Source organism: Oryzias latipes, chromosome 9 (genome assembly GCF_002234675.1).
Source record: "Oryzias latipes chromosome 9, ASM223467v1".
Classification (NCBI taxonomy): domain Eukaryota; kingdom Metazoa; phylum Chordata; class Actinopteri; order Beloniformes; family Adrianichthyidae; genus Oryzias; species Oryzias latipes.
In genome coordinates, this window is record NC_019867.2 from 12,468,513 (window position 1) to 12,482,430 (window position 13,918).

The 13,918-nt window shown below is 38.7% G+C and overlaps 1 protein-coding gene across 14 annotated transcripts in view; it reads left to right on the forward strand.

Annotated features, from left to right (window-relative positions):
• The first annotated feature begins 321 nt into the window (after window positions 1-321).
• LOC101174837 (ankyrin-1) overlaps window positions 322-13,918 on the forward strand; it is a 79,739-nt gene continuing 66,142 nt past the window's right edge. For 6 of the 14 annotated variants that reach the window (XM_023958448.1, XM_023958445.1, XM_023958447.1 and 3 more), the window contains exon 1: window positions 323-663. In XM_023958448.1, the coding sequence (XP_023814216.1) occupies window positions 538-663 (126 nt within the window). In that variant the 5' untranslated portion in view covers window positions 323-537. Of the gene's footprint in view, window positions 664-13,918 lie in introns of all 14 variants that reach the window. The other 8 variants (XM_020705908.2, XM_023958443.1, XM_023958446.1 and 5 more) reach the window with 3 other exon arrangements.

Sequence of the window (13,918 nt, forward strand, 5' to 3'; positions counted from 1 at the left end):
TTGATTTGAAATTTTTTCATGCTCTTTTGCTTAGTGGGACAGTTAAAGCATTCCCCAACATGAATGAAGATGCAGAGATGAGGAACCCTGGGGCAAGAAGGCAAACCTGTTTGTTCACTGTTTTTAAACCCTCACTATTATTAACCCCTTGTTGTCTGTGCAGGGCAGGAATGAGATTAGAGAGAGAAGCAGCCGAGTAAATGAACGAAAGGAAGTGAGGTGGGGGGGGGGGGGGGGGTAAGGGAGAGGGGTAAGCATCGAAGCAAGAGGGTGGGAGGGGAGTGAGAGAAAGGGAGCTGCGCTGCGGTAGCATCCCACAGCAGACGGTTGAGGATCGCCGGGGTGTGTGTGACTGCACTGCTGAAGAGGAGGAGGAGGGAAAGGCAGAGCACGCTCGCACACTCTGCAGGGCCACAGAGGAGCGTACAGCAGCAGTGTTTGGCCCACACCAGGTAGAAGTCACAGTGCTGTCACCCGCAGACCAGCGTTTTATGCCTTGGACACGCCACCAGCGCCAAGACCCTCACCACCAACGCCATGGCACAAGCCGCCAAACACCTCCGCAAAAACAAGGATTTAGAAGCCCAGTTGGAGCAGGAGCGTAAAGAGAAGGAGGAGGAGAGGGTTAAAAAGAGGAGTCGCTCACGGGATAAAAAACGCAAGGTACTGGGACCATTCACAGGTGGGGGGCAGTTAGGGGTGCGGTGATGGGAGAAAGGTTGAGAGGGAGGGGTTGCAGGAATGTTTTTAAGACCCCCCCCCCCACTTTTTCTCTGTCATGCTATGTCAGAGGTGCCAGGGTACACATGGAAACTCCGTCATTTCCACTGTGTGTTCACAGCCTCCTTGGCACACTTGTATGTCATGTGCATACAGATGCAGGGAAACAGTTTAACACACTGCATGCTTTCTACTCCTTTTGACTGCTCTGTATCTGCTTTATGACTGTCCTGTCTGTGCCCTCAGATAAGACAGGGGGGGTACTCTATTTGCGTGTCTCTTCTCTCCTGTGCCTTTTCTTGATTTTTGTTTTTACATTGCACTACACACTAATCTACGAGGACAGCAACCTTGCTTGTCTCTGCAACACCATTCTCTTCTCCGATTTATTATTTTTTCCCCCTCCTTTGTGAGGCACTGTAATGACTGCAGGGAAAACCTGCAGGCTTCAGTCTGAATGAGAAGTGCCAGGCGGAGCTGGACGCCTGGCAAGCTTCACTGTAAACTGTAAATCTCTCCTCCGTCAGTCACCGGCTGCAGGGACGCATCATCCATTCTTCCTCTGGCCGTTTGTCGCATTTCACTTCAACTCATTGATGGAAATGAGTCATCCTCAGATTATGTTTTGGTGGTAAATTGGGTCTTTAGTGTAGCCTCCCTGTGAGCCTGCGTTGTGCCAGGCTGGCTGTAAACCAATCTGATGCTGATGCAGTAGAGACAGTGTTATGAAGAGAAATGCAGTACAGCTCCCTTTTTCCCAGAGAGCAGAGGTAGAGCAAAACGGTGCATATCCAGGCTGTTAGAACTAATTAAGCAGAATTATGAGGAGGAAAAATTCCTCAAAGATGACAAGAGGAGTTATATTTTGATCTATGCTGAGAATATTTGATGGTAAAGGTTTAGCCCTTTACTCTGGATTCTCTTCTGTCTGCAATTACTGACATAATTCATTGATTTCTAAGTTCAAGTCCCATCATGTTCTTTTCCCACAAGCTTTGTAAAAGACAAACCTTTAGGTGTTATTTAAGGAACCAGATTCAATTATTTGTGTGCGTGTGCAGATCTGAATGTGTGTTTGCAGTGTGTACATGTGTGAAAGTTGAGGTCCAAGAAGGGAAAGCCTGCAGCTCTGATCGTGTGAAAGAGGCTGGGATGAGGATTCTGCGCACGATGCTAATGCAGTCCAACTTTGACAGAGATTATTTTTGATTCAAAGGGTCTGGTGTACCTTACTTTGAGCAGATCTTAACATTGGGAACATCCTGTCTTTAGTGCATCTTCTCTAAAGCCTGATGGAATTTATGAACTCAATTGTGCACTCCTTAATTTTCATGTTGACTGGCTGGGTGTCTGCAAATCGTCAGACTGTCAAACCAATTGTTGCATTTGCCTCTATTATTTGTTCGTCACTGAACACCCACTGCCTTGATCACTATTCTTGGCATCCATCTGAATATTGGGAGCCCCTTCACCCCCAAGTTCACATTCTGGGAAAGTCCATACTTTATCTGTAATACTCATCATTTACAGTTTTTGATTGTTCTCACAATTAATATTTATGACTATGAGGTCTTAATCTCCAATATGGGGTTAATTTTCCTTTTAGGGGTGTAACAATACATTTTAACAACTATTCCATTTATATGATAAGTTGTGGTTGCTGTCGTGATTCATATTTGATATTGGTTCATTTTAAAAGATCCATTCGATTCACTGACCTAAAATCGATTCAGGACATATTTTGCCAAAAATTCAACCAGTGTGACTTGGAGATAAATACCTGGGTACTGAACAATGCAGGTGACGTTTTCCAGATTCTTTGTATTTCTTACAAAATAATCAAGTGTAAATTAAATATGTGTACAAACAAATGAGTAAAGAAGAATTAATGACAAATCCATTTATATTTTACTTTCCTAAAGTTTGGCCCACTGCTGTTTTTCCACATAAAAACACTCCAAAGGGAATATTATTAGAACATTCTACCACACTGCATGATCAGTTCTTTGCAAAATTCAAAGTGTTTCCACACATTGGACTGGAATCATGGCTTGATCATTTTTTGTTACTATCATGTTTCCGATATTGATTATAATTGATTTCTATCATTTTGAAATACTTTTTGCATAGTTTGATTCGATTGGCTCAGACACCAATTAAACTTTATTCATTGATTAATCAAGCTCCTTTTCTTTTCTTTTATTCATAGTGCAATAGCAAGTTCTGTAAAAAAAAAAAATATATATACTGTTTTCACAGAATATTTTTATCTTGTGAACTTAAATGTTTCTGCTTTTACTTATAAATCATAAATAAAATCATACATTTTTAGTATCAGGTTTGTCAGGTTAGTGGGGTTTAATGGTTTCCTCTTGATAGTGGTAGCTGGGATTATCCTTCAGGCATCTGTTTAAAAATATCCTTCAAAGGTATCAGTTTATCAGAGTTGTTTCATCACTTTGCTGCCTTGCTTTAAAAGGTTAATAAGTAAATCCTTCCCTGTTTGGGGAGGATTGTTCTAGTCTTATTGTTAAATGTTCACAATCTCGAAAGGAACAGTTTTCCTTTCAAAGGATGATGGTGTTGTTTTAATTGGCTTCACGATGTTGAGGTAGTGTACAGCACAGGTCAACTGCTAAGCAGTGGATGATTTTGTCCTCAAATTACTTTAATTGATGAGTTTGCTCCTCCTGAAAAATGAGCATTGTCAGGCTGTGAACAGCGCCTCATTGTCCCAGTCAGCACCTATTTTACCTCCATTCTGCATGTGCATTTTTTTTCCCTTTACTGAAGATAGTTTGAGGTCTAAGCATTTACCTGCTGACTGAGATCCTGAAGTATGAAGACGGGCAGAAATGTGAAACCTCGAGATGGTATTATTATAATGTGTACTTTTTATTCAGATGAAATGCTGCCACAAGGTCAGAGGAGACAAAAACTTTAAAGTCACTGTTTTATTTGTCTTTTATTACTGTGCTTTATTTGGGCTCATGCCTTTGAAACTTAGCATAGGGACAAAGATAGTTACCTCCTCCCCTTTCATTCTTTCAGCTCGTGTTTCAGGACACAATAAAAAATATTTCTTTCTAATTTTCAATTCATGTTAATGGAAAATTAAAAAAATGCAGCACACATAAGGCAATTTTGTCATTATTTGAAAAAAACAACAAAAACGCAAAAAAATTATGCCTCATCACGATTCAGCCGCTTGTAAATCCACCTTTAGTTTGTAATAAATTGGAAAAAAAAATATCCTTAGTCTTTCATATCATTGTAGTTGAATTTTGTCTTTACAAAGATTGGATTTTTTTTATTTTAAACGACTCTATTTTAGTTTTGTTGGAATGCTGGGGATCTCTTTTTCAAGCTACAATCTATCATGCTTTGCTTGACTGACTGAACACTTCATTTGTATTTCCAGTTTAACCCACAAGCCTGAATTTAGCAAATTCCACATCATCATCACCTTTTTGCGATGGATCTGAGCTGGTTAGATTTATTTCACCAGATGTTGTGATGTTCAATAAAATCAAACAACTCAGCTTTACTGAGATACCTTGCTACCAACTACAAGGCATGTGAGAATGAATTTTACATCTTTTTGTCAAACAAAGTGTGTTTTTTAAAAGTAATTTTTTTCTGAATCATAAACGAGGAACATTCTCACCTTGAATGTTGGAGCCAGAGTTTATATAAAATGTTTTAGAGACTTGTGTTTTGATTGAAAATGCTTCTTTAGGATAAAAGCAGCTGCACAGGCTTCCTGAAACAGCAGTTCTAACATAGGATGATGTGGCTGTGTTGGTCAGCCATCAGTTCAGCTATAAAAGTGTGGTCCAGGAGCTCTGTCCTCGATCTTCATGTTCACATCAGCCAGAGGAAGCAGCAGTGGATCAGCATTCCAGCCTTGACACTGTCTGTCTTCCAAATAGTTTTACCCTCCATGCCTTAACAGCAGTGTCTTGATAGTGTCTTGATAGTACTATTAGTTTTTAAATCAACAGGTTAATAAAACTACATTATGCCTGATTATAAAATCCTCCTGAGATTATAAATGATTTGTTTTTCACAAGACTTAGTCCTGTGAATATTCTTACCCCTACTTTTGGAGTTATATTATTATATGATGCCTGAAATTATATTATATATCAATAAAATCACAACACGGTCTGGAACAATTAATAAATATCCAGACCATCCTGGCTGACTGTGGTTGTTGTTCAATCAAAGAGTGTTCCAGACTTTAGATTAAAGATGGCTGGTGCATCATGGAAATTATGAGCTGCAATTTGACCTTCACAGACCTTGACATGATGCTGTTCTGCCTTCTTTCTTTGGGAGTAGAGAACACACTGTCAAGTTTTCCTAATGTGTGTGTTAACTGCTGCTGTAAGGGGGTTCTGACATGGTGATTCTGGGACAAGAGAAAAAAATGCTTAGAGCACCTTGTTCTGTTGCTTGAAATGTTTGCATTTGACAGCATAGTGAAAACTATTGATCCCATGTTTCCACCTCCTACTCCAGTTTGCACAGTCAAGGTCACATACCTGAAATCAGAAATCTGCTCCTAATGCTGCATTTATATTTTGGCATTAGAGAGATTTACCGGTAATAGCTTGACTTTAGTGGATAGTTGGTTCAGAACTTCTACTCATCAGACTGACATTTGAACTGGGTTTTGTGGAAGCTGGATCAGAAAATGATCATTGGAAGTGGTCACAAGCAAGAATAAACATAAAAGGTTATAATAAATCGCACATACCTAATTTGGAGTCTCTGAAAAAAACAAAACAATCATAATTAAAAAAGCACACGTAGAATAAATGCAACTTTTTAAAATAAAAAATCCCTAATGCATCCAAACAGCCAACAAGTCAATAATTAAAACCTGAGCTAATAGTTTAGCTAACCTTCTACACCTGTAGCCACAGGGCCCCAGTTGAGCAGGATTACCTACTGTGGTAATATAACCCAAAAGATGATGTCCACAAATGTAGACGCCAGGTCTTAAGAAGTTAAGCGAAACTTTTCCTCAAGAAAAAAGATCACGCCATTAAAACCTTCACAAAAAAAAAGAAGGTGCAATCCAACATTGCAATGGCAGCTTTTATTCATGTGTAGAAAACAACTGTTACTCATTTTAATTGAAGCTCAGTACAAAGAAAAATGTAAGGAAGTGTAACGCAGTTATGTACATTGAAGCATTTGTCTTCTGACTACGGAAAACGCTGTAAAATCCATGGATTTTGTTTGACTGTTTAAAGATGTTTTATACCATGTTTTTGTGTCCCACATAATACATGTTGAGCTTGCATGAAAAAGCAGCTAATTGAACCACTAATTGTGGGGATTTGTTGCAGAATAAGTGGAAAGCAGGTTAGGGTAATAGTGACGGCAAAAAGCTTAAGTGTTGAGGAAAATGTCAAGAGTTCATTCTCAACAATCAGATGCAAACTGGGATTGTGGCCCGTCTTTTTGAAAGAGTGGTCAGATATGTGTATGCAGGCTATGGTACTCAGTCTGACTGAAATCTCGGCTTTTATTTCTTAAAGTGAAATTTTTAGGTACGAACTTCTTTATAATATTGAATTTTAATATTGAATCCAGTATCCTGTCATGAAAGTGGTAAACCTTTAATGTGAACAATGTGTTCTCCTGCAACACACATAAAAAAAGGTAGTTTTAGCATAAAAAATGTGAACACAGCTTTTTAAACCAACAAATACCTGCTTTTTTGGTTCAGGATGGGTAACGCCTTTAGGGTCGAGTTAGTGCAACTGAACAAAAACAGTAGAACTTAAAATCTACAATGGTGTTGTCAGTATTTTGAAAATAGGTTTAATTGTTGCTAATTAAAATTTCTTTGTTATGGTGAAGCAGAAGATTCACTTGTCTTCATTCGTCCTTGATGCGCTGTGGCCCAGGTGGCATTGTGTTGGCTTCTCAGGCTCATGACTCAGCAGGTCTTCCTGAAGCAGTTGATCATTTTGAAGGGAAAAGGACTTTCTACGGTCCAGCCCTGGACTGTTCGACAAGTGTTGCTGCATTGGCAGTTGTTTTCAACCAGTTCTACTTAAAGTGGAAAAAGAAGACAAGGATGTGTCTTGTTTACCAACCCACAAATAACCTCAATCCATATGTGAAAGGAACTAAAAGATTATTTATCATTTTCATTGTAATTTAATACAAAAAAAGGAAAATTTCCTTTTCAAACAGCATCATCTTTGCCTTTTTCAAGGCCTAGAAAATAAATCAGAACCAAACAAGCTGAATACGCAGCTGTGTTACACTGTGGGGTCTAGGCTTATTCAAATCTCTGATGCTTCAGCATATTCTTTGAATTGTTGATGAAGCCATCTCACTGTGTTGTCACTTTCCTTATCCCTGCAGCTTTTAATTTTTTAAACGCTAAAATAAACCTGCCCAGCCTTTTATATGTGATTTTGTTCAAATAAAATAAAGCATGAGGGTTGATTTCCATAATCCTTGACAACCTGGAGATACAGACTGTCTCTTGTTATGTTTCCTGGCTGGCAACTCTAAGTGTCGCTAAATAACACAGAAGAGTCTGATGCTTTCAGGAAAGCATTTCCTTTAACACACGGTTGTGCCATGAATTAAGATTGGCACAATCATGGTGTTCTTCCAAAACACGTGAACTGATGTGTCATGTTGAGAGGGGCTTCCTCGGATTTTCCTCCCCTCTCTTCATCTTTTTTCTCGATCTCTGTCCTTGGCAGATTGCAATAATCTCCTGCTCTTCTGATAGTGCGGCCGTTACGTAACAGCTTGAATCAAGAATGGAGAGATCAGGTTCATGGAATTGGATTGTCTTCGTGTCCAAATAAAAGAGACGAGGAAAGAATAAGGCGGTATGTTCTGATAGGGTTTTGATACAGGATATTAGGACTGCTTGATATGAGAAAAACAAAGCTTTGGGTGTCTAATATCCACCCCGAGCTGTTTTCCCTTAAGCTCCTTCTGCCGATGAGTTAGGAAAGAGGAAAAATACAGGAGGTGAGATAGCAAGCTTAGCAGAATTTGATGATCAGGAACCGAGTCCTGCCTGGAAAGCTTAAGACTCTTGGATTAAAGTTGTTTTCTCCGTTTGGGTCCAGTCTGCAATGCTTTAGCTTTACCCTAAATATTTGTCACAGTTAGGTGCAAATCAGCTAAACCGAAATAGCAGTCAAGGATTTACGCTGTACGCTTTCTGACGTTTACCTTTCCACGAGACTAAAATAATATATGATGCCCTTTTTTCTCAACTCTGAGAAATGTAGATTTTGACAAAAGCTGAAGCTTCTTCTCAAGCTGGGCATGATTGCATGCTAAAACTGACATTGTTTGACTTATGTGTTGGTGAACAAGTATGGATTGATTTGTATTTGTGTGGAAAGGAGCTTATGTGTTTATGATTGAGTGCGAGTGTGCAGTCGGAAACATTTCAGCCCAAAGGTACAGTTACAGAGAAGCATGGGAGCAGAGAGAGGTGAAATATTAGAGGAGTGAGGGTGACCCCATGGTGACTCTGTACCCTTTTCCCCAGTGGGGAATTTTGTATATTCTAAAATGAAACAACATAAATGCTTCACCCAGTAGGAAAAGGCTAGTTCTTTGTTTTTGGTCTGGATGTGCTGAATATAACATTAGAGTTACCCTTCAACACATAAAATGAAGGTGAGTGCTCTCCTTCTACTCACTCTGTACTCCTGTGTGGCAAAAAATTAATAAATTAAAGACTTTATTTCATATTTTTTACAGACACTGCAAACTAAAAGTTTCAATTTTTTATTTCTCTGTTTAAATAGCTAATCAGTCAAGAGTGCACTGGCTTTTAAAAATGACACTGTTTAAGCAAGAAGATAGAGTTGTCATTTTCTATTTTTGTCTAGTTTTATTTGTTTCATTTGGTTGTGAAAAAACTACAACCATACTGTGCTACTTGTTATGTGTGTTACCTATGCTGATCTGCTAGGCCAATATTTAATTTAAAAAAACAAAAACATTGAATTTGGTCCATCAATCCAACAAGCAATGAAACATTTAACGTTTGCAAAGCTGATCATCCCACCTTTGCATTTTCATATTTGTCAAATTAAACAACAGATTTTGTGATCAAGACTTCATTCTTGGCTATGAAAAAAAAAGAAAAAAACACAAGGCATGTCCCGTAAGTTCAGAGCAGTCATTTTAACTAGCCTAAAATGTGTCTAACAGAAAGGGATTGTAACTTCCAGAGAAAGGTCACATGTCTAAAAATGCCACATTTTTACATAGTAATTCTACTGATTCACTGAAAAGCGAAGTTGAGTTGAGCCTAAAAGGAAAGTTAAATATCTGTGTGCAAAGTAGTTCTTTTTTTTATATTTGAACAAATTTTCTTTTAAAGGTTCATCATTTTTTTTGACTCTTTGCAATAATTCCATTTATAACCCTTTATTGCAGGATCTGTGAGGTGTTCAGAATGACAAGAACACAGAAATCCCAGCATAACTTACCACCTTCTGTCCCTTTATTCTTTGAGTGCTTTTTTGCCGGTGAGCTCATTCCTTCAGTGAAACGCGTGGATTGTCTCGTGGCACACAGTTTACTAGCTAGCCGGGATGCTGGTGTCACCTAGCATCTAATTGGCTGACCCTGGAGATTTTTCTTAGGCAGACTTAGAGCCTGATGCCCCCCCCCCACCCCCCTGCCCCCCTCCCCTCTCTTCCTCTCTTCTGTAATCAATCCTCCTGCCTCAGTACAGACTATAACCCCATCCCCTTCTGTGCTGCAGTTTCTTGTATCATACTGCAACACTGCCAGATCATGGATTCTTAACACCTCCCTCTTCCTGAGTTTGCGCTTCACATTGTGGATTCACATTTAAAGAGATTAAGTGAGCAACAGTGAGAGGAAGGAGGGGGCATAAAGCATCGGTCACTTTTATTGCTTCAGCCGGCTACATTTTTAATAGACAGGAGAATACGAGAACTGGGGAGACAGATGTGGAAACATCTACTTTGACCACACAAGTTTCAGTGATTCTCTGTGACAGTGCCCTTAGCATGTCTCCCTTCCCTTTACCACGTCTTTGGATCCAAACAAGAGGCTCTGTTCTTCTTAAGAACTACAATGTCTCAAAGGGAAGGAGAAGCTGAGAACATGCGGCAGCTTTGCAAGGTCAACCACACCAATCACATGTACACACACATTTATGTAGACCAAAGCACACACATCTACTGTCAGCCAGCCCTTAGTCAGCATCGTGCAGGCTGATCTGTGATAAGGGTGGATATCGCCATCTAGTGTTTCTATTTATTAATGTGAAGCAGACGGCTTTTTTTAAGAAAACATTGCAGCTTCTTAGCTTTTTGAATGATCATTTTCCCCACTTTTTTTTAATTTCTACCCCAACAGTTGGTCCAGTGACTATAAATATATGCAGTGATTTCCCAACTTTGTAACCTGACTTAAAAGCTCATTTTTATTTCATTTAAAGTTACACCTCTCACACTTGCTAGACAGTAAGTCACAGCAGCCAAAATCTGCCTTCCTCCTCCTGTAAATTGGTCAGAGAATTACAAAGAGACTGGTGGATTGGAAAATATTGTCTTCTTGGTGAATTATTCATGGATATTGATGTGAAGTCAGATATTGTCTACATAGCATTTGATTCACTAATCATGTTCTCATCTACTTTCTGCTGCTTTTCTCTACACTCTTGCATCTCCTAGTCTTTCATCCTTTCCCTCCATGCTGCAGTGAAAGTGAGGATGACTATATTGGTGAGCCTGAGGCAGTGCAGGACAGTTACTCTGCTGGTAATGGAGGGAATGTTTGTCCAAGCATAGAGCACAGCCACTTTGGCATCTGCATTTCTGCAGACAGAGCTTTAGTTGTGAATAATGTTTGTGAAACACTTGTGCATCTTTAAAAAAAATGTCTGTGGGCTTTAAGTAACATGTTCTACATACATGTCTCCTTCTTTACAAGACATTTTCTCTCTGAAACTGACAGAAATAACCCCTCAAACATACTTTTGGTTTGGTACAAAACATCGACTTTAATTCCTTAGTAGTATCTTACTCTGTATCTTACTGTTTCTTGTATCTGTATCTTACTCAGTATCTTAATCTTATCTTAATCTCTGCTGGTGCTGAGTGTAAAAAAAAAGCTTAATCAAAATCAAGCTTTATCTAGAATATTTAATGTTGATTTGTCATATCAATAAATCCATTTTTAGGGTCTGGTAGTTTTTAATGTTCCTTATTTTCATTGCATTTAAATGACTGGTATTATAAAAACTGTATTTTCCCAAACAAAACAAGTTTAAGATGGAAGTTTAAAAAATAAATTGAGATTCAAGTATATTAAACTATAAATCAGTATTTATAAATTGAGTATTTTTGTATTGACATCCTTGTTATATAATAATTTGAGAAAACTTCCATAAAATAAGAAAAGCTGCAAATTGTTCACAAATTACCCATTATGGGTGTGCAAAAGACATTTCTGTGGTACAGCTGCAAGTTTTTCACATTTAATTCACGTTTGTAGAAATTCTTCTTTTCTCACTTAACATGAGCAGCTTACTGGCTTTTAATGATAATATGGAGGCCCTCAATTGAATTTTTGGATCATCATCCTTGATTGTTAATTATAAGAAGTTCTTAGAAATACGAGATTTAATTTAGGAAATGAATGTAAAAACCTGTTGTAGAATTTAAGTGTTTCAATGTTCTTCTGTTTTTCTTTTTTACCTGGATCCAATTTTTTTACCCTTGGCCAGGAAGCTAAGGATCCTCATAGTCTTGCTGTTTTCCCATCATTCATCGGTTTTCTTGTCCCACATCCTTTGCCACCACTCCATAGTTGTTTTCCTCACTCTCACTTTCTGCTGATTGTGTGAAACTGAATCTGCTTTATTTTTTACTCGCTTTTCTCTACATGTCATCTCTCACTGTGAGGCTGTGATCAGCACTTTGTTCACATTTTCATTGAATGCTTCAGTCTGAACTTCTTGGTCATATTGTGCAGGATATAATATGATGGCAGTTTGAATTTATTACATTGTGGTGACTTTAGCATTTATTGTTGGTTGTTTTTTTATTTTCAACTTTTTATGTTTTCTTCACTGCCACTTTTACTCTTGTTTTCTTGGACTCAAAGCTTTTTGTTATGTAATGTGTGCATAGCCTGCCAACATTTAGCTGAACTTTTTGTGTGTGTGGCCAGCGTGTAGGAAGCAGTTTTGTTGACTCAAATTGATTTTTTTTATTTCATATTGGCCTGAAATAAACGCTTGGCTGTCAGTGTTTTGCATTTTGAATACATAGACATTACCAGAGTGTGTTCTGGTTCTCTAAAAAGTTTGTAAAATGTAGAAAATACCAAAAATATATATTTAACCCTTGTGCTGTCTTAGATGACCCCACCCTTACTTTGACGTGTTATTCCAACCATGACAAAGGTGGATAAAGGTGGAAAGATTTCATGTAATCAATAGACACCAGTGAAGATCACAAATCATAGAAGAAAAAAGGTTCAGCGCACTGTCTAGTGGGTCTAGATGACCCAACTCCCAACATTGTGCCTAGGATAGCACAAGGGTTACAAAACAAATTTGGTTTAAGGCTATAATGGGTTTGAGAACATTGGCTACATGTTTGCACCAATTTCTTTAAATAATGTATTTATTTGCCATTTTATATTATTATTGGGGGGGGGGGGGGGGGGGTAATCCTAAAAGTATATGAATTGGTGGATTAAAAGAAAAGAACTCAAATGGTCATAGCTCCCTCTGCTGGCCAGACCTAAGTCAGGTCTTAGTTACCTTTCCCTTCACTGTTAGTATCTGAGCAGTAAACACTGGAAGGTGTAACAGACTTATAGCTGCAGTTCCTTCATGGAGGAATCAAAGTCATGCATTGCCCCAGATAGCAGCTGAGCATGCAGCACAGATTCAGCTGTGCTTCCCTCACTCTTTGATGCACTGCTTCAGTTCAGGGCTGCTCTGCAATACTGTTGCACAGACTCATAAGTTATTCATGAATAAATTCTGCATTTGTTCAATCATTGTGAACTTGATTGACAGATTGAAAGAGAGCATTTCCAACTTTTTCTTTTACTACTTTTAGATTTTTTCCACCTGCATATCTTGATAGCCCATGTAAATAATTATATACACACTTTCTGTATTATTTACGGTTTCCTTTTTAATTAAATCTTTTACAGATGTAAAAAATCATTTGTATCTTGCACATGGAGACAGTTTTCGCGAGTAGCACCTGACGACAGCAGGAGCATCTTATCTTAGAGAAAGACATCTTTAAGGATTGCATTTGACCTGCCCCTGCTCGACCCCCTTCATAGCTCACAAGTATTGACACACCTGATTGATTATGAGAGACTCTGCAGAAGAGGTTTAGTCATATTTTTAGAGCCACTGACGTTTGAAGATGATACAGGTGTTGGGGACAGGGAGGCCCACATAAATTCCCACTGTCTTGGTGTTTGCGAGTGTGTAGTTACTCACACCAGCATTCATAATTGCTGCCAAGGAAGAGAGGTTTTACTGCAGAGTCTAAAACTGGGAGTCCAGTGGTGCGTGTGCTTGCTGTCAAAGTGGGGATGCAGATTAGTGGAGGCAGGTCTGGCACTGTGTGGTCCACAGCACTGCAGGGTCATAAATGATTTAATGGCAGGAGAGGTGAGTTCCTTCCTGCAGCTCTCAGGTTTGTGCAGATATTTATGATGTAGAGAAGGGAGTCATTTTTATCACTAAAACAAATGTTGTATCACTGATCTGTACACATATAGTTTATTTTAAGCAAAATGGATCACAATCACTCTACATGTTGTTTACTGATCATCTCAATCTAGCCCCTATCTCATCATTTTCCTTGGATTTTGGGGAAAGAATTGTGCAGCTTTCTAATAAAGAGATGAATCAGCTCATCCCATATTTCAGAACCGTGCTGCAGAATTTCTTTTTAGGCAAACAATACAACACCCTAGTAGATATGGGATAAAGACACCCCCTTTATCTAACATTTGGTTCATATTGACTGAAAGCAGATTACAGAAAATAATTTTCATGGACTCCAGTTAGTGAGCTACATCCGCACCATCTCCTTCAAGTTAAAGGTCACATGTAAGAAGAGTCATGTTTCTACTATTATTCCTAAGAAGGAGGGTCTAAGGGCAGGGGTGC